Below are 26025 nucleotides of genomic sequence, written 5' to 3' on the forward strand. Positions count from 1 at the left end.
TTTGCAGATATTTAAATATAATAATAGTGTTCTCGCTTCTTGGAATCGCTAATTACCGTCGGGTGGAGGCTCGGAATTAATGTTAAATGTCTGATGGGGCGCGGTGATCCCGTATAGGGATTGCAAATTTATCGATTTTTTCAATTACCGGTAATTCGGTAAAATTTTCAATCGATACCGGTTTACCGGTAATTTACCGATATTTTTTGTTTTTAAAAAGTTACTAACATTAAAAATAAAAAACAGTAAATATTAATATTAAATATAAAAATTCTATTATAAATATAAATATAACATAAAATATAATCAGTAAATGAAAAAGAATGCTTTTAATTTGAAAACATTTTTTATTTATCATTTTTTTTAAATAAATGCGCAAGAAACATAATTTATCGTTATTATTATTACAATTTATATAAACATAATAATAAAGGATTACAAATAATATGCAAATAAAATTGTATTTTAAACATAAATATAATAAACATGAAATATAATTAGTAAACGAAAAACATTTATTTTAAAAACATGTTTTTATTTATCAATTTTTTTTTAAAATATGCGCGTAAAAAACATAATTTATTGAGACTTTCGTTTCCTAATTGCGACCGGATTTTTGTACAAATTAATCCAGCCGCGGAAAAGGTCCTCTCAGATTCGACACTTGTTGGTCGACTGGTCAGTAGGAAATCATATACCATTTGTATATATTTTCCTCTTATTTTTTCTTCTTGAAAATACGTCAATTCTTTTTCGACGACCTTTTTTAGATTTTTAGTTTTCTTTTGCATTAGAGTTGATTCTTCATGGGATACTTCAGTTTTCTTTTTTATTAGGAATTGAAATTTTTCTTTCATTGTTAACGTTGATGTTGATGGAATTGACATTAAATTCACAGAATCTTGAGGATCGATATCATTAATCTCTAATAATTCAGTAGTATTTTCTGTTTCGTTTTTCTTATAAATGCGTTCAATTAACTCCACGATTATCTTTATTATTGCAGATTTGCTAGTTTTATTAAAAATTCCGTAATCTTCATCATTCGAATTTTTAAGATCATAACCATAAAGATATTGCAAAACATCGGAATAAGAAGTTCGTCGTTCTTTTATACGATCTGTCAAAGCATTTTTAAGTTTATTACTTAAAAACGTGTTTTGATTTATTAATTCATCAAGCATAAATTTTAATGTAACATCAGCGATATACAAATTAACATTTTGAGAACATAGTGTTTCTACAGCAATTTTTATCGGTTGTAACGCTAATATTGTATTAGAGAGCAATGTAAGTTCATTATCGGTAAAGGTAATATTTAATTTCAAATCTATGAGACTTTTTCTAACACAATTTTGAATAGTTGAAAAACGTTCTAACATATTTAATAAACTATTCCAACGAGTTTTAGAGTCTAATATTAACGAAAGTTCTTTACCAAATTCTTCTTTTACATGTTTTTGTAATATATCGTCGTTTTTCGTTGGTGATTTTCGAAATATTTTAACTACTTTACGTATCTTTGCTATTAAAGAACTTAATTGTACATTTTTTACAGAATTTAATTGAGAATCAATAGACATGTCTTGTCCTATTTGTAAAACTTCATTATTTTCATCATCATCGTCTTCGTCGTTGTCACAGTCAGAGTTCTCACAGTCATCTGTATCGGGTAGTTTAACAGGTTCTTCGTCTTCAATTTCTTCTAAATTATTTTTACTATAAAGTACTTTGATTACAGCTAACTGTATTCCATATGCAAGACATAATTGATGATTTACATTTACATCGATCAACTTTATTACTTTCTTCATTACTGAAGCTCCATCTGTAGTAATTGAGATAATATTTTTGAAAGAAATACCAAATTCTTCCAATTTATTTTTAATGAGAATTAAACATTTGTCAGCAGGCATAGATCCATGAATACGACATAATCCAAGGTTCCAAAATTTGTTATCATTTGTATGGACATTAATATTCATATATCGACGGTTGTTAATAGATGTCCTCGTCTAATGTTAGGCTAAATGCTTTATTATCAAGTTTATATTGTGATATTTCGTTGACTACTTGTTCCTTAATTTTATCTGCATATTCCAAGACAATTTTTTAAATTGTGTTTGAAGATTTAGGAATGTCTTTATAGCCTTTTGCGATTAATAACATTCGCAAATCTTCAGATGTACAAAATTTAATAAACGGAATTCCATCCCGTGCTGTCATTCGCGCTACTACAGCAGGAAAAGATTCATCAATTGCTTTTTTTAAATATGAAGTAATGTTTGATTGAGAATTCAAATTGCTCTTAATCTTAACATCAACAGTTTCAATCGAACTAATCGAAGTAGATGTATCATCAGTGTTTTCTTTTTTTCGTCTTAATAAATTAATTTTATGTTGGCTTTTGAGATGGCTATGTAACCCGCTAGTACTTCCACCAGCTGCTTTGATTTTTTTTGAACATTGTTTACATACAGCTACATCTTTGCTTCTGTACGATTAAAATAATACCATGGTGAATTTTTATCCATGGCTATAAAAAATATTTTAATATTTAAAATAATATAATTTTACAAGCAGTCTTGTTATTTTTCTTAAATTTGCATAAGTATTTAAAATATATTTTATTTAAGTTATTTTAAGAAATTGTAATTTTTAGAAATTATAATAAATGGTGATATTCTTACCTTTGATTTTTCGTATATAATTGCTGTATATAATATAATATTTGTTTCGATTGTAGTCGCTATTGTCGCTAATTCGATTGTAAATTTTCGTAAATCGTATAAAATACTTGCACGTGTGCAATGTAGCAAAGCGAGTAATCAACTAACCGAAGATCGAAGTGACCAAAACAATAGACAGCGGACAGCGTCGCGGAACTCGCGGACGCTGTCCGCTGTCTAAACTTGCGCGTCTCAATAACAAATGACACATCAGAGACGTATATTCACATAAGAAATATATTTCATAAAATTTTTTTACTATAAAATTATTAATATATGCTATATATATAATTTACCGAATTACCGGTAAAAAATAGCGAATTTCCGATAAAAAAATTAAAGCAATATTTCACTATTTACCGGTAAACCGGTTTATCGATTTACCGGTATTGCGAACCCTAATCCCGTAATCGCGAGAAGGCCGCGATTCTCCTTTTCTTCTTCTATTTCGCGCTTGTATATCTTAGGCACCTCGAAAACGCTGTCTTCGCAATAACGCTTGTTCTCGGAAGGTCGCTATCGATACTACTGAAACGTGTACAAATTCGGCGAACCTCGCTCCTTGCTCCCGGAATCGATCGCCCCGAGGCAAGGGGAGATCTGAGGAATTTACCCAAAAAAATTGTTGTTTCAAATCCGAGAGCCTAGACACTCAGGGACGTAAACGCGACGATTACGGACCTGGTCCGCAGCCCAACAAATAATAATAATAATAATAATAATAATAATAATAATAATAATAATAATAATAATAATAATAATAATAATAATAATAATAATATAGGATTAGACTTCCGAAAAGTATTTATTGTGTCTCTCTACATACAATCTTACGACGACTCTCGTCCACTCTCCCAGTCTCTCACTCACGTTCTGCCTCTCTCTCTCTCTCTCTCTCTCTTAACGCCCTCTACCTTCGTGCCGTCCAAGGTTACGCTGTCTTAGCGGTTAGTTTAAAGTTATGATTAGATATTATAAAGAGCGCTTGCTAACAACATATCCCACATTCGGCCATTCTGCTTAATCATATGTCTCGGATGATTCTTATGAGTATTACATTAACAAGTAAATCATAGAACAATATCATGTAAATTAAAATTCTTTGAAAATTAAATTAAAACGAAGTAACTCTCTGTGTTTTAAATTAAAATATAAAATAATATGCTTACTTAATTCTAGTGTGTGTCCAGGGTTTTAAGTATTCGGCGCAAGTGGATGTATTGAACGGACCTTCGTGATCTCCTATTTTGATAACATCGTATGTGTCATTTGGTTTAATCTTTTTAATCTCATACGGACCTAAGTATTTCGCTCGCAATTTACGGCCTGGTCCGAGTTGAGTTCTTTTTATCGCTACTAAATTACCTATATTGTACTTAGGTGCTTTTTTACGTCTAAGATTGTAAGTTTTACTGTTTTCGGATTGAACTTTTAAAATTTGTTCTTTTGCTTTAATTCTGGATTGATTACGTTCTTCTTCGAACTGTGATCGAAATTCCTCTTCTATCATTTCGCGTAATTTAAGGTCAAGATTACTACGCATTTTTACCCCAAATAGTAATTCGAAGGGTGTCATGGTTATGCTACGATGATAAGTCGAATTTAATACCTGCTGTACTTTTCCGACATGTTTATACCATTTAGTAGGATCGTCTATTGAAAGTTTAGAAAGTATCGATATAATCGATCTATTCAAACGCTCTACTTGACCGTTAGCTCTAGGTAAACCTGTAGTGATAGTTATGTTTTTAATCTGTTCCTCTTTACAATAATCATTATACTCTTGTGATGTGAAGGCTGTTCCCTTATCGGTTATAATACACGCAGGATTTCCAAATGTTTCTTTTTGTATATTTAACTTAGTTATAACTTCACGTGTTGTTGTACTTTTGGTTGGATACAGCCATATAAATTTAGTAAAGCTATCTATTACAGCTAAAATATGATTATAACTCTTATTCGTAGTTTCTAAAGGTCCTAGATGATCGGCATGATACGTATGCAAGGGCATATCGGGTTTTGGTATCGAATGCAAATAACCTTCCTGTTTACCTTCTTTACGGTTAACCAAAATGCAAGGTATACAGCTTGCAATATATTGTTCGACTTTTCTCTTTAAATCGCGTATGTGATATTCTTGTTTGATTAATTCTTCAGTCCGCTTTGTGGCAATATGTCCTTTTTCATGTATCATTTGAATAATATCAGTTTCTATAGATTTAGGTATAACAAGCAAATTTCGACCATCTTCAAACTTATAAAGTAAATCTCCGCTTATATTATAATTACCATATGATCTTTCTTTTAGAATTTCTGTTATAGCTTTAATTTCAGTATCCTGTTCTTGTTGTATTTTGATCTGAGGTATAATTGAACATGCTGATATAGCCATGACGGGATGTCGACTTAGAGCATCTACGTGTTTCATTCGTGTCCCCGGTCTATGTTCTATAGTATAATTATAGTCTTCTAATAATAATGCCCATCTAGCAACGCGAGTTGTCAAATCTTTTTTGCTCATAGTACGCTGAAAGGCTGCACAGTCAGTTAATATCTTAAATTTAATTCCTAACAGGTATACTCTAAATTTTTTGATTGCTTGTATTATTGCCAATACCTCTAACTCATAGCTACTATAATTTCTTTCCTCTCGTTTAGTTTTCTTGCTCATATAGTAGACAGGATGCAGTAGGTTATCCTCTGGTGATTTTTGCATTAATACGGCACCGTATCCTTCTATGCTCGCATCTGTATGTAATTCTGTCTCATGTCGAGGATGATATATTTTCAATACTGGATTTTGAGTTAGCGACCTTTTTAACTGTTGAAATGCCTCTTTAACTGTCGCATCAAAAATGTATGGTCGATTTTTCTGTAACAGATTACTTAAAGGTCTCGCTATTATCGAATATAATGGAATGAATTTTCTAAAATAACCTGATAGACCTAAAAAGCTTTGAACATCTTTCAATCCTCGCGGTTCTGGATAATCAATTACGGCTTTAATTTTTTCAGGAGAAGGATAAACCCTGCCTCCGTCCACTATATGACCCAGAAATTCAACAGATTTTTTTATAAACTGACATTTTTTTAGGTTTAGTTGTAAACCATACTCGCTCGCCGTTTTTAGTACTAATCGCAGGCGAAGTAATGCTTCTTGTTCGTTCGTAGCCGGTATGACTAAGTCGTCTAGATAAAGTAATACAATATTCTGTTTAATTAGCTCCCAAAATGCGGCATTTATAAACCGTTGAAAAATTCGTGGCGAATTGCACATACCAAAAGGAACTTTTAAGAATTGATATTGACCGCAGTGCGTTACAAAGGCAGTATATTTTCTACTTTCTTTTTCTACGGCTACGTGGAAGAAACCATTTTTTAAGTCTAACGTACTGAATACACATGAATTTTCTAATTTGTCTAGCAAATCTTCGATTAATGGTAATGGATGGCCTTTTCGATAATTCTATTTAGTTTTCTATAGTCTATACACACTCGTGGTGAACCGTCTTTTTTCTTTACTATAACTACTGGGCTTGAATATTCTGACGTACATGGTTCTATTATACCATCGTTAATCCATTCTTCTACTTGTTTCTCTACAATTTCTCTTTCCGGCGCGGGTAAACGATAAGGTTTTTGAGTAATCGGTTTGTCCTCCTTAAGAGTAATACGCATGCTAATTTCAGTTGTTTTACATTTATTTGGTTGATATGATGTGACTACGTTTTCGACTTCTTCATGAACTTTTGGATCCGTAGTATTGCCAATATCTAATAATTGCTTATCGAACACGTTAATTTGTGCTAAAAACGCGGTAGGTAACGTTTTACGAACTATTATTTCATTTGCGTTAATAGTTACTTCGGCCATATTTAAAATATCATTACCTATTATCATATTTATACTTATCGCGTCTTCCGGAACAACGTGTATGGTGCACGGAAATTGTTCATTATCTATTTTAACTATTGTTTGAAAACAACCTACAGATTGTGCTTCGCCTTTTCCAAAACCAGTTAAATAAATAGTTGTATTCAATAATTGTCTCGAATCGATTCTACTGTAAATATCCTCGCGCATTATAGTAACTTGACTACCCATATCAATTAATGCATTTATATACGTATCGTTAATCATTACTTCTTTTAACATCTTATTAGCCGAACAGATAACCGTATTTATTGACGATTGTTTTTTATCTGCTTTACTATCTTGCATCGTATCACACTGAATGGCTGTATGCCCGAATTTTTGGCACTTAAAACACTTTTTACCTAGCTCTTTTTTCTTATAGTCTTTAGATTTGTGCCCTTTGGTTCCGCAGTTGTAACATCGTGTCTCGGAATCTTGCTCTTTAATCCATGTCTTCTTTGATGAGTTCGACGTTGCTTTCCTCGCTGATTCCCCTCTTTCCATAGAGTCATTCTTCTCTCTGTTCTTTGCCTTCTCTTGATTCTTCCTCCGGATGGCTTCGTACACTTTCAGCTTTTCCTTAAAATCTTCTAATCTTCTAGCTCCGTACAGCACTAGTTTACTGTTAGTGTCATCCTGAATACCGTCTATCACGTACTGAATAAGCGCATCTGGTTCTATCTTTCCTCGCGATGCCAATTCTTTCATTACTAAATAGTATTCTTGTATTGTTTCTTCTTTCTTCATCTTCCTTTTAAGCAGCATCTCATGTAATTGAGCACTGTTGATTTTATCAGAGAATTCTTCTTTCAATATCGACTTTAGTTTTTTCCATGTCTTAATGATGCCTTCGCTTTCCACTAGTATTTTGGCAGGGCCCGTTAATGACTTTTTAGCGAATACTACTTTCTGCAGTTCCGTCCAACTGAATAAAGTAGCTGTATCCTCAAAATCAGTGATCCATCTTTCTACAGGATATGCGTCGTTACCACTAAAAGATTTAATAGAATTTTCCACATCTCTATATGTCATGGAAAAATTCATGGGTACTTGCCTTCTTCTTCGTGCGCCGCGTTGACTTTCGTTTTCACTCGATCTTTCCTCATCTTCCCTGCTTTCGTCTAGTTCCTCTTTTTCTTCCGCAGTTTCCTCCTTATCTTCGCTTGATTCGTTTGCATGTATCAACGTATTCAAATCCATTAAACTGCTGCATATCCGAATAATCAACTCTTCTTTACTTCCGCTATATTCTACGCCAAGAATATTACAACAAGATATTAAATCACCAAGTGTCAATCGTCTTGCATATTCCAACTTACTGACATATTCTGGTGAGCCTTCTCCAAAAGTGAAGCCTTGAAAGTCTCTGAGACGTTGTCGATTTTTGCGGTCTCCGTCGTCTTCGAAAATGAGCTGGTGCAATGCCTTAATGGCCGCCGTCGTTGCTGTCCGAATCTTTTGTTTGACCGTCTCGATTTGCGCCAGATTCTCCATCTTCATTCGTCACTATTCGTCACACAGATATTTTATGCTATCTTACGTCTTCGCCTATCGGCTTTCTTCTTCGTCTCTAACCTCATATACCGTCTTACGTCCTTGACTATTGTCTTTATTACGCGCCTCGTTTTTTTTTTTTTTACGATGTTGCGTGGGCCGCTTCTCTTACGTCTTATTTTTCGTTATTACTACTTAACTGCGTTATCTCGATGCTCGTCACTTTTCATACAAGCTTCACATCCCGGCTGAGCCCCCAATTTATAGGATTAGACTTCCGAAAAGTATTTATTGTGTCTCTCTACATACAATCTTACGACGACTCTCGTCCACTCTCCCAGTCTCTCACTCACGTTCTGCCTCTCTCTCTCTCTCTCTCTTAACGCCCTCTACCTTCGTGCCGTCCAACGTTACGCTGTCTTAGCGGTTAGTTTAAAGTTATGATTAGATATTATAAAGAGCGCTTGCTAACAACATATCCCACAATAATATATAGTTAAAATTAATTATTATATAGTTATAATTAGTTATGCATATATATATATATATATATATATATATATACTGTGACGTGGTCGTCACGACGCGCGTCCGCCCCAGCCTAATCGCGGGGCAAAAAGCCAAGCGGTCACGCCAATCGCGAGAGAGCGAGAGAGAGAGAGCGAAACCGAAAATCCCAGAGAGACTGAACAACACAGTATCAATTGTTACTAATTCGCGTGTATTTTACTTTATTTTTGGGAGCCTGACCGAGAGAGAATATTGTCGCTGGAGAAAGAGAGAGAGAGGTGTTGTCGTCGCAGGAAAGAGACAGCCGCGGTTGGAGAGATTAGCGAGATAAACATACCGCCGAGAACCGTAAGAACTGCCCTTCCTAACAACAAAGAAGGAAGCAAATACAGAGCGTCACGTAGGAATTCGGCCTTGACAATCTACTGACAGGAGATCCAGTGAGGCGCCCGACAACAGGCGCCGGAAGGGCCCAGACCGGGAAGATAACTTTCCTCTCGCGGGTTACCGCTCCGTCGGATACTGGACACAAGGCCACCGCGGGGAGGCCCGCGGCGCGAGGTCGCGAGGGCCTCGAAACCCCATGCAAATACCGCGCGAATAAATATATTTTGTCACCATCACGAGGGGTGCTGTGAACCCCCGTACGGCCTTGCTAATCTCGCGCGACGACGGTAGACGGCACGGCGCCGTAATTGGTTATCGCGTACGCACCCCGCGTGCGCAGCATTGATCCAGCTGTCGATTTTCGGGCCGATAGATCCGGCAGATTGGTGCGACCGCTCAACTTGGCGAGACGGGTGACGACCTAAGATCGATTCTGGCGATAAAGACGAGCTCAAGAGGGACCAAGTCGAAGGGAGAAGTACCGGTGAGGCTACCCTTTCGTAAGCGTATCGAATAATTATCACGTCTGTCACGGTGTTAATCCGAGTCTCGTCCGTTCTGACGCGATTGTCTTATTTAGTGAAGTTTTGTCGCGTGGGCTCTGCCTTATTAGGGAAACTATTTGGTGTACGAGCGATCGACGTCAAGCGGCGAGTACTTTCGCACCTTCGGGCAAGTGAATAATATTAACGCGAAATCTTCGTCTCTCTGGGATTCGATCATATATGTCGTGTCTCATATTACACGGTTGTCGCGTCTTTCTCTAATATTACTTCTGTTAGTGCGTAGGTTTGTCGGGTCTCGTTGTTGTATGCGTTATCCGGCTGTGTCCGGACGTCACCTTGTGTTAATCTCATCGCGGAGGAATTCGACATAAAGAGAGTGATAACGCAGTTCGCGACCACCGGCGAGCGTGTTAGAGAGAGATTACGAGCGAGAGAGCGAGCGCAGTCGAGCGCGCGAGTGAGAGAGAACGCGCGCGAGTGAGAGAGAATGCGCGCGAGTGAGAGAGATTACGAGCGAGAGAGCGAGCGTAGTCGAGCGCGTGAGTGAGAGAGACAGCGCGCGGAAAAGATTCCGGCGCCCTCGATTCACCGGTGAATTTCGCCCGTCGGATCGCGAAAAATAGATTAATCCAGATATTGTATCACTCTCCAGTCTCGTCGCCGATATGAACTTCCGATTGTTCGCGATCTAAGTCAGTTCGATAATGTCTATTTGTATGGTCGCGGTTATTCTTTCGTATTCGTCTATGCTATCGATGCACGTATCTCGGACTTAAGCTTGTCGCGGATATAACTCTGTGTTCAATCGTCGAAATATTTTCTTTTGTATAGAATTTTGGATTTACTGTGTCTTGTATATTATCTTCCGTCTTTATAGTCATTTCTTTATTACTTTCCTAGTTTTCCATTATACTTCATTATTAATATCGGTTCCAGTTATATTTTGTTATCTTCAACTTTTATTTATTATCTTTTGTTATATTAAATTTATTCTCTGATTATCATCCGCTATTATGTTTTTCTTTTATATTTATTTCTATTACATTGGTTTATAATAAACTTCATTATTTTGCTTTGCTTAACTAAATCGCGTACTGCTTTTCTTTAGTACTGTCAACTTAAATGTCTGTGTCGTCATTTCTGTGTTCATCACATCGCGAAAAGAGTGTAAGTTCCTTCCGTTAGAGCAATTTCGGCAACCACACCCTGCCCCTCTGCCGTTAGGCGAGCTAGTTAGCCCGTAGCGGGATTCCCGGCCAAAACTTTACGTAGGGTTCGCGATTTGTGGTTTGACGCGTGAAAGACCGCGTCCGGCGCCCAAAACTAGTCTCTCGCGAATAGCACGGCTGGCGTTCTGCTGCGGCACGCGCGGGACGACCCCGAGTTTAGTTCCGCCGCGTGAAACATTAAAACCCCTGTGTTTTGACGACGGCCAAGCTCCGTTCTTCCGGCTTTTAATCGAGTCGGGAGAAAAAGACGTCGCAATACTTATAATACGTTTAAGTTGTATTTGTATATTATTTAATAATTATTAAAATATAAACTTAACAATATATTTTAATTATTGAGATATATATATATACAGGGTGATTCGAAACAACCGTTTGTCCTTAAAATGTCGTATTCCTGAATGAATTCTGAGACGATTTTTCCTTTGCCAAAATTTTATCCGAAGCTTAGTTTTCAAATTATAAAAGGAAAAATTTAGCGAATTACGGCACGGGTACGGCCGGTAGGCAGGAGCGGCGCAACTCATCCGACGCGGGCGATTACGCGAAGCGCTCGTTGCGATCAGCTGTTATCTCCACGCGATGTGTGTGTGTGTGTGTGTGTGTGTGTGTGTGTGTGTGTACATACACCCTCTTTCTCTCTCTATCTCTCTCTCTTACTTATTCTTACCTTATAGAGATGTCTTCTGATGAATAATTGTACGACTGGAATGGATCACATCGTTGACGTTGACACAGACGTTGACACACCGTGACACACCGAATAATAAACGATTCTTTTTTTATAAATTGTATTATCGACACTTTGATGAATACACTCACGCAATCAGAGAGAATTTTCTCTTAGAATTTACCCTGAGAATCATGATAATCATGGGACAATATGGTATGGAAAGAATTTTTTCAAAATTTCTCTGATTAATATTTATCACATTAAAAATAATAATATCTATCATAATAAAATATAAAATATGTTTGATTAATTTTACTATGCAGTTTAGTAAAATGAATCAAACATATTTTATATTTTATTATGATAGATATTATTATTTTTAATGTGATAAATATTAATCAGAGAAATTTTCATAAAATTTTTTCCATACCATATTGTCTCACGATTACCATTATTTTTAGTGTAAATTCTAAGAGAAAATTCTCTCAGACTTGATCAAATATTATTTATTAATCTATCACAACACTCAATCACAATTCGCGGTTACTACCGATTAATTATTAAAAATTACTTTTAAAAAACGCGTTAAATGTACATTACTCGTCGCGGACAACAATACAGTCTACGACAACAGACTGCGGCGACGCCGACGCGACGATAATAATCGCGCGGCGTTGCCGAACGTGATTGACGCGAGATCCGCGAGACGCTACCGTGTCTTGTGATTAATCGAAGCCTTTGTATTATGAATGCGCTAATTTAGAAAATGTATAACAAAGTTATTAAAAAAAAAAGTATTATAACGTATTATAATACGTTATAATACTTTTTTTTTTAAATAACTTAACATTATACGTTTTGCTTTTTCTTTTCTCAGCGAGACGTGAGAAAAATAATTATTTTATGTTTTTTTATTGTTTTGCGAACAAGATGTTCCACGTATAAATATGTTGATCGCTCTGAAAAGAGCGGATTGGTTTTGGTCGCTCTGAAAAGAGCGGATTAATTTATATCTTTAAAAAATTTATAATAGGTGCTCAAAATGAGCACCATCCATCCTTATGCAAGCTCTCATGCGTTTAAGTAAATTTAATTGGACGTTCTCCATTACTTCCTCTTCGATATTCCAAATTGCATATCGCAATCTGATTTCCAAGTCGTCGACGTCCTCGGGAAGCGTCTTCGGGAAACGATCTACTTTTCTCAGAAAATTTTCGCAAAACGTTCGTCTTGCATGATAATCTTCTGGTCGTAAATGTTGCACGCGTGTGTAATGAAATGCGTGCAACTTTTTTTCTTGTTTGGTTGGAAGGACACTGCCAGTCTCGTTTTGTCTCTGAGTTCTTCGTATGACGGGAGCAGATGGATGATTGATTGCATTATCGATCTGCATCTTATATTTATACGATTCGCGGGAGGCCGCTGTCGCGGGTGTCGCGTGCCGCTATTCGACGTGGAAGGCGTGGAGGGGGAAATCGCGACACTCCGCGGATTGTATAAATAAAATGAAGATTGATAATGCAATCAATAATCCTTCGATTATTACAAGCGTTAAGAGGACGATATGGCAGCGTACACAAACGAAGAATACTACGATATGCTAATGGCACTTGGCGAGTGTCACGGGCAGTATCACGTAGCTGCAAGACGATACGCCGAATTATATCCAAATCGAGCAAGACATCCGTCAGCTCCTGTCATACTACGAGCAGCTCAGAGACTATACGAGACTGGCAATGTCCTTCCGAATAAACACGAAACAGGAAGAAATCGTGATGCAAGAAATTTGCGAAACACGGAGCAAATTGTACGTGCTTTCGAGCAAAATCCGGAAACAAGTATTCGGGTGGTTGCTCGAGAACACAACGTATCGTACTCAACAGTACAAAGAACGCTTAAAGAAGAAAAGTTGCACGCATTTCATTATACACGCGTGCAACATTTACGAGCAGAAGATTATCAGGCAAGACGAACATTTTGCGAAAATTTTCTGAGAAAAGTGGATCGAGATCCCAGATTTTCTTCCCGTGTGATATTCAGTGATGAATCATTATTCACACAAGAAGGGATTTTTAACTCGCACAATATGCATTATTGGAGCGAAGAAAATCCCAGAGTAACGCGGCTCAAAAATTTCCAAGTACGTTGGAAAATAAATATCTGGGCTGGAATAATGGGTACCCAAATACTTGGGCCCGTTATTCTACCAGATATTTTAACTGGCCAGACGTACGTGGAATTTTTGAGAGAAAATCTGCCAGACTTTTTAGAAGAAGTGCCACTATTTGAAAGAAATAAAATGTTCTTTCAACAAAACGGTGCTGGACCACACAACGCCAGGATTGTAACAAACTACTTGAACGAGCAGTTTCCTGGACGTTGGATGGGTCGGTATGGCCCGATACGTTGGCCCGCAAGATCCCCGGATCTTAATCCTCTTAATTTCTTTTTATGGGGATACTGTAAAGAATCAATTTACAAAACGCTTCCCGAGGACGTCGATGACTTGGAAACCAGATTGCGATATACAATTTGGAATATCGAAGAGGAAGTAATGGAGAACGTCCAATTAAATTTACTCAAACGCATGAGAGCTTGCATAAGGATGGATGGTGCTCATTTTGAGCACCTATTATAAATTTTTTAAAATTATAAATTAATCCGCTCTTTTCAGAGCGACCAAAGTCAATCCGCTCTTTTCAGAGCGACCAAAACCAATCCGCTCTTTTCAGAGCGACCAACATATTTATACGTGGAACATCTTGTTCGCAAAACAATAAAAAAACATAAAATAATTATTTTTCTCACGTCTCGCTGAGAAAAGAAAAAGCAAAACGTATAATGTTAAGTTATTAAAAAAAAAGTATTATAACGTATTATAATACGTTATAATACTTTTTTTTTTAATAACTTTATTATACATTTTCTAAATTAGCGCATTCATAATGCAAAGGCTTCGATTAATCACAAGACACGGTAGCGTCTCGCGGATCTCGCGTCAATCACGTTCGGCAACGCCGCGCGATTATTATCGTCGCGTCGGCGTCGCCGCAGTCTGTTGTCGTAGACTGTATTGTTGTCCGCGACGAGTAACGAACATTTAACGCGTTTTTTAAAAGTAATTTTTAATAATTAATCGGTAGTAACCGCGAATTATGATTGAGTGTTGTGATCGATTAATAAATAATATTTGATCAAGTCTGAGAGAATTTTCTTTTAGAATTTACACTAAAAATAATGGTAATCGTGAGACAATATGGTATGGAAAAAATTTTATGAAAATTTCTCTGATTAATATTTATCACATTAAATATAATAATATCTATCATAATAAAATATAAAATATGTTTGATTCATTTTACTAAACTGCATAGTAAAATTAATCAAACATATTTTATATTTTATTGTGATAGATATTATTATTTTTAATGTGATAAATATTAATCAGAGAAATTTTGAAAAAATTCTTTCCATACCATATTGTCCCATGATTATCATGATTCTCAGGGTAAATTCTAAGAGAAAATTCTCTCTGATTGCGTGAGTGTATTCATCAAAGTGTCGATAATACAATTTATAAAAAAAGAATCGTTTATTATTCGGTGTGTCACGGTGTGTCAACGTCTGTGTCAACGTCAACGTTGTGATCCATTCCAGTCGTACAATTATTCATCAGAAGACATCTCTATAAGGTAAGAATAAGTAAGAGAGAGAGAGAGAGATAGAGAGAAAGAGGGTGTATGTACACACGCACACACACACACACACACACACACACACACACACACACACACACACACACACACATCGCGTGTAGATAACAGCTGATCGCAACGAGCGCCTCGCGTAATCGCCCGCGTCGGATGAGTTGCGCCGCTCCTGCCTACCGGCCGTACCCGTGCCGTAATTCGCTAACTATTTCCTTTTATAACTTAAAAACTAAGCTTCGGATAAAATTTTGGCAAATGAAAAATCGTCTCAGAATTCATTCAGGAATACGAGATTTTAAGGACAAACGGTTGTTTCGAATCACCCTGTATATATTAATTTTGTACATAATAAAGATATTTGTAAATAATAAAGATATTTGATAAAATGATGATGATGATGATGATGATGATAATGTTGATGATGATATGCTGATTATGAAGATGATGATGATGATGATGATGATATTGATGACAATGATAATGATGATGATGACATTGATGACATTAATGATGATGATGATAATGATGACATTGATGACATTGATGACATTGATGACATTGATGATGATGATGATGATGACATTGATGACAATAATAATGATGATAATGATAATGATCACGAATAGTTGTAATATAGTTGAATTTTTTAATATATTATTTTAAATTGCATTGAACAGAAACATTTCTTTTTCTTCATACATATTTGTATTTTAATTTTCAAAGAGTTTTAATTAACGCATAATTTTAATTATCGCACATATAATTTTGCTTTAATTATTATATCATCTAATATACATATCTTTTTTCTTTGTAATTGATATACGTATAAAATACATATACATACATTGTTTAAATTTTAATAATTTGTTTAAATCCAATAAAATATATATTTTAATAAAATATTTACATATACTTTTAAAAAATCGTGTGTAGGTGTGTATTTCTGTGCATATATACATATATATATATATATATATATATATATATATATAAATAGCGTAATATATCTATTTTTATAAATATTAAACTTTCGTAAAATGCCGAAACGCAAAATACAACGTACTTTAGAAGAAGAAGAAGAATTTCAACGACGATGTCGTGAAAGAAAAGCAGAGAATCAACATTGTCGTCGTCAAATTGTAAAAGTAAAAAATAATATACTAAAATCAGTTGATAACAGAAATCATTGTGTTGCTGGTACAATACATAATAATCATATAATAGAATTAGATGAAAAAATAGTTGGACAAAGTTCTGAAAATATTACATCAGTATGCCAGCAACGTTCTGCAGAATGTCAATCTCGTTATCGTTCACGACAGAGAAATCAACCTCGCTTAAATAATAATAATACTATGTCAATTAGTAATGTTGTTGAATATTATATTGGTTCTATGAACGTATCTTGTGTTCATTGCAAAGCAAAGCATTTTGCATCTGAAAAAGTATCTAACAAAGGAAACTCATTTCACGATTGTTGCAATCATGGTGCAGTACATTTACAACCATTACCTGAATTTCCTCAATTACTTCGTAATTTATTCGATGGTAGTCATATAAAATCTAATGATTTTTTTAAACATATTCGTAGTTATAATAGTTCGTTTTCATTTGCATCATTTAATGCTAATTTAATTAACTTTAACAATAAACGACCTGGTCCATATTGTTTCAAAATACAAGGACAAATTTATTATCAAATTAATACAGCATTATATGCTGCACAAAATGAAAGTCCTACTTATGGTCAACTTTTTATTGTGGATTCAAATGAAGCCATAGATCATCGTCTTAATCAAAATTCATATTTAGATTTTGAAATTGTACAAAACCTTGAACAAATAATGCGAGAATTTAATGTATTTGCTCAATCTTATCAAATGATGGGTAAAGAATTAGAAAATCAACGACGTTTACAAACGGAATCAGGTGAATTATTACCTGAATTACAATTATTATTTACTTTAAAACCAGGTATGGATAGACGTCGATATAATGCTCAAAGAACTAATGAAGTTGCTGCTGTTTTTTGTACTACTGCTGATGGAGAAATTCCAGAGTCATACGTTACAATACGTAATAGAAATACTAAAACTTTACAAAATGTTAGTATTATGGATCCAAATGTTGAACCATGGATATATCCATTGTTTTATCCATATGGTACTCAAGGATGGCATCGTTATTTAACAAAAATAAATAGTGATAGACGAATAACTAGAGGACAATATATTAAATATCGTATGGCTATTCGTGATGAATTTAATGTTTTTTTATTAGGACGTCGCTTATTTCAGCAATGGCTTGTAGATAGTTATGTAAAAATGGAAAAAGATAGAATTGATTATTGTAAAAATCATCAAAAAGAATTACGTTCCGAAACATACCAAGGATTAAGAGATTATTTACAAACTACGGCGAATAACTTAAATGGACGTATTGGAAAAATGGTTATACTTCCTTCCACGTTTATTGGATCGCCGCGTAATATGTTACAACATTATCAAGATGCAATGGCAATTGTTAGTAAATTTGGTAAGCCAGATCTATCGTCTGACAGATTTCGGGATTAAGGTATAAATTCTTCGATGTGAATAAATAAATAAATATACAAAAATGTCTACATTTGTTTATAATATTTTAATTTATATTTTAGATTTTATGTGATCAAGTACGATGGAAATTCAATGCCTTGACAAAAAAATATAAAGAATGCGTTGACAACAACTCCGCTTCTGGAAGAGGTGCAATGAACTTCGAATTTTATGATCAAATGGAAGAAATTTTTGGGCGACAGAGCAATGCCGTAGGGACATGTGTGGTGTCATCGACACTTCCCTCTAAAAATTCAGAAGCTTCTACTTCGAAAAAACAATTGGTATCACAGTCTGATAACCAATCATCGACTTCAACATCTTCAAACACCGAAAGTTTCGCGTCAAATGTTAATAGTTCAAGGAAACGAAGTCGTCCACATGGAAGTGGTTCTGATAGAGCAAGAACGAAAATCGAGCTTGAAAAGCAATGATCTGCTTATTTGCATAATAAAGAAAACCGTGAGTCTCAAAGAGATGAAAGACATACTACATTTATAGAAACCAAACGAGAAATGATAAAATTGAAAAACGACAGCTTGCGTTGAAAGAAAAAGAATTAGAATACAAAAAAGAAATTGCAGGAAACAAAAGAAAGGAAAAAACTAACAGGCATGCTGATATTATGGAGATGGAAAGGCAGAAATATGAACTCTTGACAAAATTAATAGGAAACAAAAAAAATTTTGATCTGCGAGATGCATCGGATTCCGATTAGCGAGTGTACTATATTATTAAGATAATAAATTTTAGTTATTAAATGCTAAAGTACAAAAATCCTAAAGTTATTATAAAGTATATTAAATATTTTTCTATCAAAATAATTCTGTTTTTAATGTTTAAGTAAAAAAATGTTGTTTTTTTTTAAATGTGATATACAGTTTAATGTGATACCAGAGTTAATTTACTAAAGTTAAAATAATACTAGATACTAGAGTAATACTAGAGTTAAAATAGAATTACATTACTAGAGTTAAAATATTTACAAATAAGAAATAAGTCATATAAATGTTAAGGTACAATATAAAAGTTTTAAAGTTATTATACTGAAGTATAATATAATATATTAAATATTTTTCTATTAAAATGATTTTATTGTTTAGAAGAATCTTCTTAATGTTTAAGTGAAAAATGTTCTGTTTTTAATGTGATACAGTGAGAATTAAAAATAATTGCAAATAAGTCATATAATATTATTGTATTTTTATTTTCGTTTTTATTATAAATCTATATATAAAAAGTATACATGTTCTTGTAGTTTTCTTAATTTCAATGCATATAATATATCATATTTGGCATTTAATTATTTATTTATAATTGTCGTCAAAGATTATCAACATTATTAATGTCATTTATACAGTCATTAACTTTTCAGAGCATCAGACGAAAATTATTCAGGAAAAAGTTCGTTAAATAATTGCATCCGTCGATCTATTCCTGCAATTCCGCGATCATCTATTTTCAAGTCGTCATTAGCACCCACATTAGCAAAGCAATCATCATTATACTCATCAAAGTCATAAATGTCATTCTCATCAATACAATATTGTGTAATATGCTTGCTGCTACTACTGTGTTGGTTATAAAATTCATGTCGCGATATTCGATGAAAAATTTGATGCGACGGAATCGTCCTTTTACGTATCCAAATCCTCGTTCAACGGACATTCGCGTAGATGAATGTATAAAATTAAGCTCTACTTGACGAGGTGTAAGATGATCATTATTTCGAAAAGGTGGAACGAGCCACGATAAAGACGGGTAAGCAGAATCACCTAACAAAAAAATTGTATTCGGGAATAACATTCTTGTGTTTGCATTTGCTGCTTGATACAACGGTAATCTTCTGAATACGCGTGCATCGTGGAGGGAGCCGGGCTCTCCACAATAAATATTGATAAATCGCATGTTCGCGTCAACAACAACTTGCAAATTAATAGAAAAAATTTTTTTCTATTACAATAATCTCGAACGTTTATTGCAGGTTTTTCTATTCGTATATGACTACCATCAATGGCTCTCAAAACATTTGGAATTCCTTGTTTTTCATAAAATTCTTCACAAACTCTCATAACGTCATGTCCTTGGGGCCATTTAATCATTGTGTCTAATTTCGTTAAAAGCCAAGCTAGTACTCGTCTTAAAACCCGAAACACTGACGAAATAGAAATATCTAATCTATCTGCCAAAGTTCTCAATGGTTCCGTATTTGCCATGTACCACAAAAACAATAAAAAGCTCACTTTTGCTGAAATTGGTTTTATTCCAAAACAATGTGATGGAAGGAAATTTGATAATTCCAATTCATCTGAAATAAAAAGATTTCTTTAATATTTATGAATTAAAATTATATCACAAATTATTTAATTCTGAAATATATTTGAAATGTTCAGTACCAATTAATTTTAATGCAGTTTTTCGTGTTAATCTCAAATGTTCCTTAAATTCTTGTTCCGTCCATAAATCTATAATTTAAATATAATTTTCGATGCGATGTCTCTTTCGACCGGTAATTAAATGATGTATTAGAGGAAATAATAGTGGATCTTCATCTTCCTCCTCACTACTAACAGAAGTAATGCTATTTTGTAAACTACTATCCGATGATTGATCCATATCGCTGTTTGTGGAAGTAGAACTGCTACTTAAATTTGGCGTTTCCATCAATTGAAGGACAATTTTATCAATCTTAAACAAAATATTTTAACAATAAGAATAAAAGATTTTAACAATAAGAATAAACATATTTTAAAAAATAATTTACAAATTATTTAAAAAAAACTATCAATCTTAATAAGGGAATAAATAAAGGTTATATTTCATTCCATTTTACATTATAAAAAATAAGGAAATAATTAATTTTATCGACATAATAAAAAACTCACCATTATTATATGTCAATGTGGACAAAAAATTATATATTTTCAAAATTAATTTATATAAATTTAAACATATAAGAATGTTTGTATAATTTGAGCTGACTTTTTGCTTGTCAGGTCAATGCTTTTAGTGAAAATTGATATGAGAGCTATCTAGCAGTTGTCAGAGAATTAAAACGCGTTCCAACAAGCACCAAAGCACAGTGCTCAAGTGTGTGACACAGTGTCTATCTGTGTCGTCTTGCTGGAAAGCACCCTTATACTGTGCCCCCAGTATAATTTGCCCACCCGAAATATGGCTGCCATCCCCACCACTATTTGCACCTCGCATCACTTTTTCGAGTCATTTTGTACAGGTGTTAGCAGTCTAGGTCAAGGTCCGTAGATGAACGACGGGAGGGGAAGGAAGGTCTTCGCATGAGCCGCCATTTTGGGACCACGAAGTATGTGTGAGTGTGTGTCGTACGAGAAGAGTGAGTGTAGTGTATAGTAATGAAAGAAAGGTTGAATTAATATTAATAGCATCGCAAAATATTTAATAATGCCAAGCTGTTATGCGATAAATTGTCGCAATCGTGCAGAACACGGATTTGGTCTCTTCAGATTTCCTGCTGACCAAAAACGGAAGGAAATTTGGAGTGAACAATGTGATAAACAGCCAAAAAGAAATTCGAGGTTATGTGAGGTATTGAATCTGAGTAAATAATTTTGCTATACGATTGTTCAATTGTAAGAGTACAAAACTGTAAAAAATATTAAAAAATATTTATTTAATATCAATTTTATTTTTTTTTGTTATTGATATAATAGGTACTTTCCATTTACATCAAAACTCAGATAAATCTCACTTCTGTCTTTCTTCAACATTCATGTTAAAGTAAGACAGAAGTGAGATTTATCTTAGTTTTGATGTAAATGGAAAGTACCTATTAAGTTTTAAAATTGTATAGTCGAATATTTGGAGTATCCTTGGCAAATACAATAAATAAGCAATAAATATTTGTTGTCGTAGTTTCATTTTGATAATTCTCAGTTTGAAAATAAACGAGAGGATGGTCGACGTAAATTAAAACCAAATGCTATTTCTACAATTTTTATAAATGAAAGTATTAGTGAAGTTTTACAAGAAACTGAATCTTCTGCAGGTATTTTACCTGAAGAAAATGAAATTAATCGTAAGTGGCAAATATTATCATACCATTTCATTTTGTCATTTTAAACATTTTAATCATAATTTTTTTTCTTTTATAGACATAAATATTCAGCATAATAATGAACTTGTGAACGTTTCTGTAGATTCAGAAACTCAAACTGAAATATATAACAATGTTGCATTTAATACTGTACAATTTTCTGATGATAATGGATCAATCAGGCAAGCCAACGAAATAAAGTATTTAAGAAAGGAATTAGCTGAAACAAAAAAACAAAATAATAACCTTACATTGAAACTTAAAAGAGAAAAACTGTTAAGATTAAAGTTAGAAAAACGCGTGAAAGCACATAAAATTTTAAAAAGAAGATTTGCAACACTGTTAAAAAAAATAGAAGAAATACCAATTCTGAAGGAATTTGGATCAGGGTTAATCAATCGACGAGCAAATTGGTCTCCACAGTGTTTGAAATTGGCTATGCAAATAAGATATAATGGTAATTAGTTTCTTTAGTAGTTGTTTATTTATTAATAATAATGACATTAAAAGATTTTCTTATGGCTTATTATTTTTTTGTTTTCAGTTGGATGGAAAGCATATTTATATTTGAAGAAGGATTTAAAATTACCATTGCCATCCTACTCTACTTTATGTAGATACATAACTCGATTAGATTTCAGCCCTGGCATACTAAAAGATGTGATTTCTTTAATGAAAAAGAAAAAAGAAACTCACACATCTTCACATCAATATGTTTGTCGATCATGTGCAATGACACTTACGGCGAATGATAATAATCGATTTTCGACTTATACTAATAATTTCTCCTTTGGATTTTTAGAAAATCCTTCTACTCTACTTTTTAAATATATAATTACAATTGAAGCACATCTTCAAGAGCACTTGCATCGGAGCGAGTTGCATCCTCAATTATTTAAGCATTTATTATGTATGATTAACACTTGGGTACCTTCTACCATACCACTTTGTAAATCTTGCAATACATTTAATAATATTGTCTATCGCTATATTCACATTCGCCAAATTATCCATGTTAATAACAAAAAGCAATTAATTAAACAATCAAAACGTAAATCTTTTGGATCAAAAAGTGCATTTAGACAAGTGATAAATTAATTTTTACTAATTTTTATTAATAATAAATTTTTTATTAATAATAAGTTTTTTATCTAATATAATAACGTTTATTTTATAATTAATTATTATTACAACATGTAATAATACATATGTTATACTTAAAACTATATATATATATATTTATAACTATATATATATATTTTAAATCACGTTATGTTTAAAAATACATACATTATACTTAAAAATTATATTATGTTCAAAAATTGCGTTTCTTTAAATAATTGTTGAATTATAATAAATATTCAAATATTTTACAATTTATTACGTTCTTTTTATTTTCAATACACTTAATTTCCTTTTATTTTATCACTTTTTTATATAATTTTAATCATATATAAACATTTTAAAGAACTCTTATCTACCCTTAACCTCTTTCTAAATTGACAGCTCTGATAGTTTGAACATCTGGAAGATAGCGGCCGCCATTTTGGAGCCAAATGCTGAAATATGAGTGCGAAGACCTTCCTTCCCCTCCCGTCGTTCATCTACGGACCTTGGTCTAGGTCACGGTCTTATATACAGGTCTTGAAACGAGGGTTCTGAAAATGGTTCGCTTAATGACCTAAAAATTATTTCGACTTGTGCTCACAGGGTGGCGCAGCGATCGAGGGAAGCAGTATGCGCACGCATATTGTACCTTCAAACTAATTGCTTAAATCTTAAATATATATTAAAATATTGTAAATATATATTAAAATATTGTAAATACGAGTCGAGAAAGAAAAATAGCAAATAAAATGAATATAACAATAATACATTAGATAAATAACTGAATTAACCTTCCTAAATTCTATATATAAAAATGATCTAAACAGTTTGTTAATCCAATCGGCGCTGACATAAACATATACGATTTTTGTTTTTATAAGGCCCGATTGCATCAACGTTATATTTTATTAATTTTAAGCGAAACTTAAATGTCTTTTTTTATTTATAAATGATAAAGATAGATGCATATTGAAGTATCACTGAAATTCAAAATTAGATAATTAAATTGTTGAGAAATAAAAGAAATAAAAATTAAAAGGAGAGTAAATAAAGTCTGTTTAAAATAGTAATTTATTTTAATGTTTAGTCCATTTAGACATTTTTTTTTTGCGGCATTGTTTTTCGGCATTTTTAGATTTTCTTGGTAGGCATTTTGCCTCATTCTTAAGCGTATGTAATACACAATTGCATATGACAAAATCTCGGAGGCATGTTCCATGCAAGGGAAAGTAAACTTATTATATGTGGAAAAAACTTCATCCAAGATCGAAAACATATTTACAAGAAGCATATTTGGCAAAACACGTTTCGACGTGACGAATCAAGTTAAAAAATCTTAAATTGGAATGTATTAGTCCATCTCTTGATTTTAAGTCCACTAATTGTGACACTGGAGACGTAACAGAAGAATCTAATTTTATAGCTTGTTCACAAGTAGAACAAGATTTGTAAATTTTTAACACCTGCTTGCACAAATACCCTATGAAAACCATGCATAAGAATTAGAAAATAACATTCAGGGCTGCTTTCACGACAGAATCAAAATGATCCACATTAAATTGATCATTAAATTGATCATTAAATTGATCTGGATCATTTTGATGCTGTCGAGAAAGCAGCCCTGTTAGTCGGACCTAGTAAACACTAAGTAAACACTAACAAGGGGAGGTCGCGGTTGACTCTTCACCGATTTGATCTCCTTTGGTATGGTGAATCTACATCGAAAAAAAGTTGCTCCGTGTTCGAGCTTTTCGTCCAATGCGCCTTGTAAAAAAAAATTTTTTTTTCCCGAAGTTTAGAGAAATTGTCAGGTTCGTTACGAGGCCTAAAGAAAGACACACTTTCGATCGGTGCCGCTAGTGCAGCGGCAGAGCACAAGAATAGTAATCCCGGGATCCCAGGTTCAGAACTTTGGGCTGTCATAATTTTTTTTTTTTTTTTTTTTTTTTTTTTTTAATAACATGTATTATTTATTATGATAAATAAATATTCGGCATATTTTTATCGTTAGTTATGCATATATCTCTTTATATATTTAAAATTAATAAAATGATCGTAATATAAATAAAATATTTTTATAGAGAAATATTTTTAGAAATATTTTTACTTTTTAAAGATTTATACATTTTTTCAAATTTTCTTTAATCTAATAATGTTAGAATATACACACTTTTCATAACTTTACAAAATTCGGATTTTCTATCTGCTGTGAACCGCTGGATGAAACCGCTGGTTGTGAAAGTGTAAGGAACGTTGGAGGGAGAGGAGAGGGTCGTCTGATCCTGTCTACTAATAAGGGTTCTAGAAGGTTGGTTAGAAAATATCTTACTTATATATTTATGACATATTTACATATTGAAGCAGAAAATAATAATGAGTAATAAATTAAATTTTGTAAAGCTATGAAAAGTGTGTATTCTAACATTATTAGATTAAAGAAAATTTGAAAAAATGTATAAATCTTTAAAAAGTAAAAATATTTCTAAAAATATTTCTCTATAAAAATATTTTATTTATATTACGATCATTTTATTAATTTTAAATATAAAGAGATATATGCATAACTAACGATAAAAACATGCCGAATATTTATTTATCATAATAAATAATACATGTTATTAAAAAAAAAAAAAAAAAAAATTATGTCAGCCCAAAGTTCTGAACCTGGGATCCCAGATTACTATTCTTGTGCTCTGCCGCTGCACTAGCGGCACCGATCGAAAGTGTGTCTTTCTTTAGGCCTAGTAACGAACCTGACAATTACTCTAAACTTCGGGAAAAAAAAAATTTTTTTTACAAGGCGCATTGGACGAAAAGCTCGAACACGGAGCAACTTTTTTTCGATGTAGATTCACCATACCAAAGGAGATCAAAATCGGTGAAGAGTCAACCGCGACCTCCCCTTGTAAGTAAAAATAACAACGTCAATGTTATAATTTCTCACTCAATAATGTAATCGTAATATAAGATATGTTGTATGTAACAATGATGGATGCTTTCCATTTAACGACACAAGTCGACACAAGCGTCATTCTATCTTTGTTCTACATTCTATAACAATAAAGATAGAATGATGTTTATTGTGCCGACTTGTGTTGC

At 33.3% G+C, this 26025-nt stretch overlaps 3 protein-coding genes and 1 long non-coding RNA gene across 5 annotated transcripts; 2 read left to right on the top strand and 2 right to left on the bottom strand.

Annotated features, from left to right (window-relative positions):
* Positions 1-515: 515 nt before the first annotated feature.
* On the bottom strand, positions 516-1814 carry LOC145939180 (uncharacterized). Its single transcript, XM_083043419.1, has one exon. The coding sequence runs from the start codon at positions 1812-1814 to the stop codon at positions 516-518; it is 1299 nt and encodes a 432-aa protein (XP_082899545.1).
* Positions 1815-5077: 3263 nt separating this feature from the next.
* LOC145938213 (uncharacterized) lies at positions 5078-8495 on the bottom strand. 2 transcript variants are annotated; one of them, XM_083041678.1, is made up of 3 exons: positions 7964-8495; positions 7699-7894; positions 5078-7635 (listed from the first exon to the last, which is right to left on the bottom strand). In XM_083041678.1, the coding sequence occupies exons 1-3, from the start codon at positions 8142-8144 to the stop codon at positions 6165-6167; spliced, it is 1848 nt and encodes a 615-aa protein (XP_082897804.1). In that variant the 5' UTR covers positions 8145-8495; the 3' UTR covers positions 5078-6164. The 2 variants fall into 2 exon arrangements, with proteins under 2 accessions (XP_082897804.1, XP_082897814.1); XM_083041688.1 differs by having other exon boundaries at positions 5078-7894; positions 7968-7984.
* An 811-nt stretch (positions 8496-9306) lies between these two features.
* On the top strand, positions 9307-23691 carry LOC145938221 (uncharacterized). Its single transcript, XR_014425692.1, has 2 exons — positions 9307-9519; positions 23326-23691. It is a non-coding gene; the product is annotated as an uncharacterized LOC145938221 (long non-coding RNA).
* LOC145944477 (uncharacterized) lies at positions 21097-22917 on the top strand. The gene is made up of 4 exons (XM_083052828.1): positions 21097-21311; positions 21639-21801; positions 21878-22276; positions 22364-22917. Exons 1-4 carry the CDS (start codon positions 21168-21170, stop codon positions 22915-22917), a joined length of 1260 nt encoding a protein of 419 aa, XP_082908954.1. The 5' UTR covers positions 21097-21167.
* Positions 23692-26025: the final 2334 nt, after the last annotated feature.

The sequence above is a fragment of the Prenolepis imparis genome, unplaced genomic scaffold, assembly GCF_030444845.1.
Source record: "Prenolepis imparis isolate NDT839.2.m4 unplaced genomic scaffold, iyPreImpa1.0 SCAF_1, whole genome shotgun sequence".
NCBI lineage: Eukaryota > Metazoa > Arthropoda > Insecta > Hymenoptera > Formicidae > Prenolepis > Prenolepis imparis.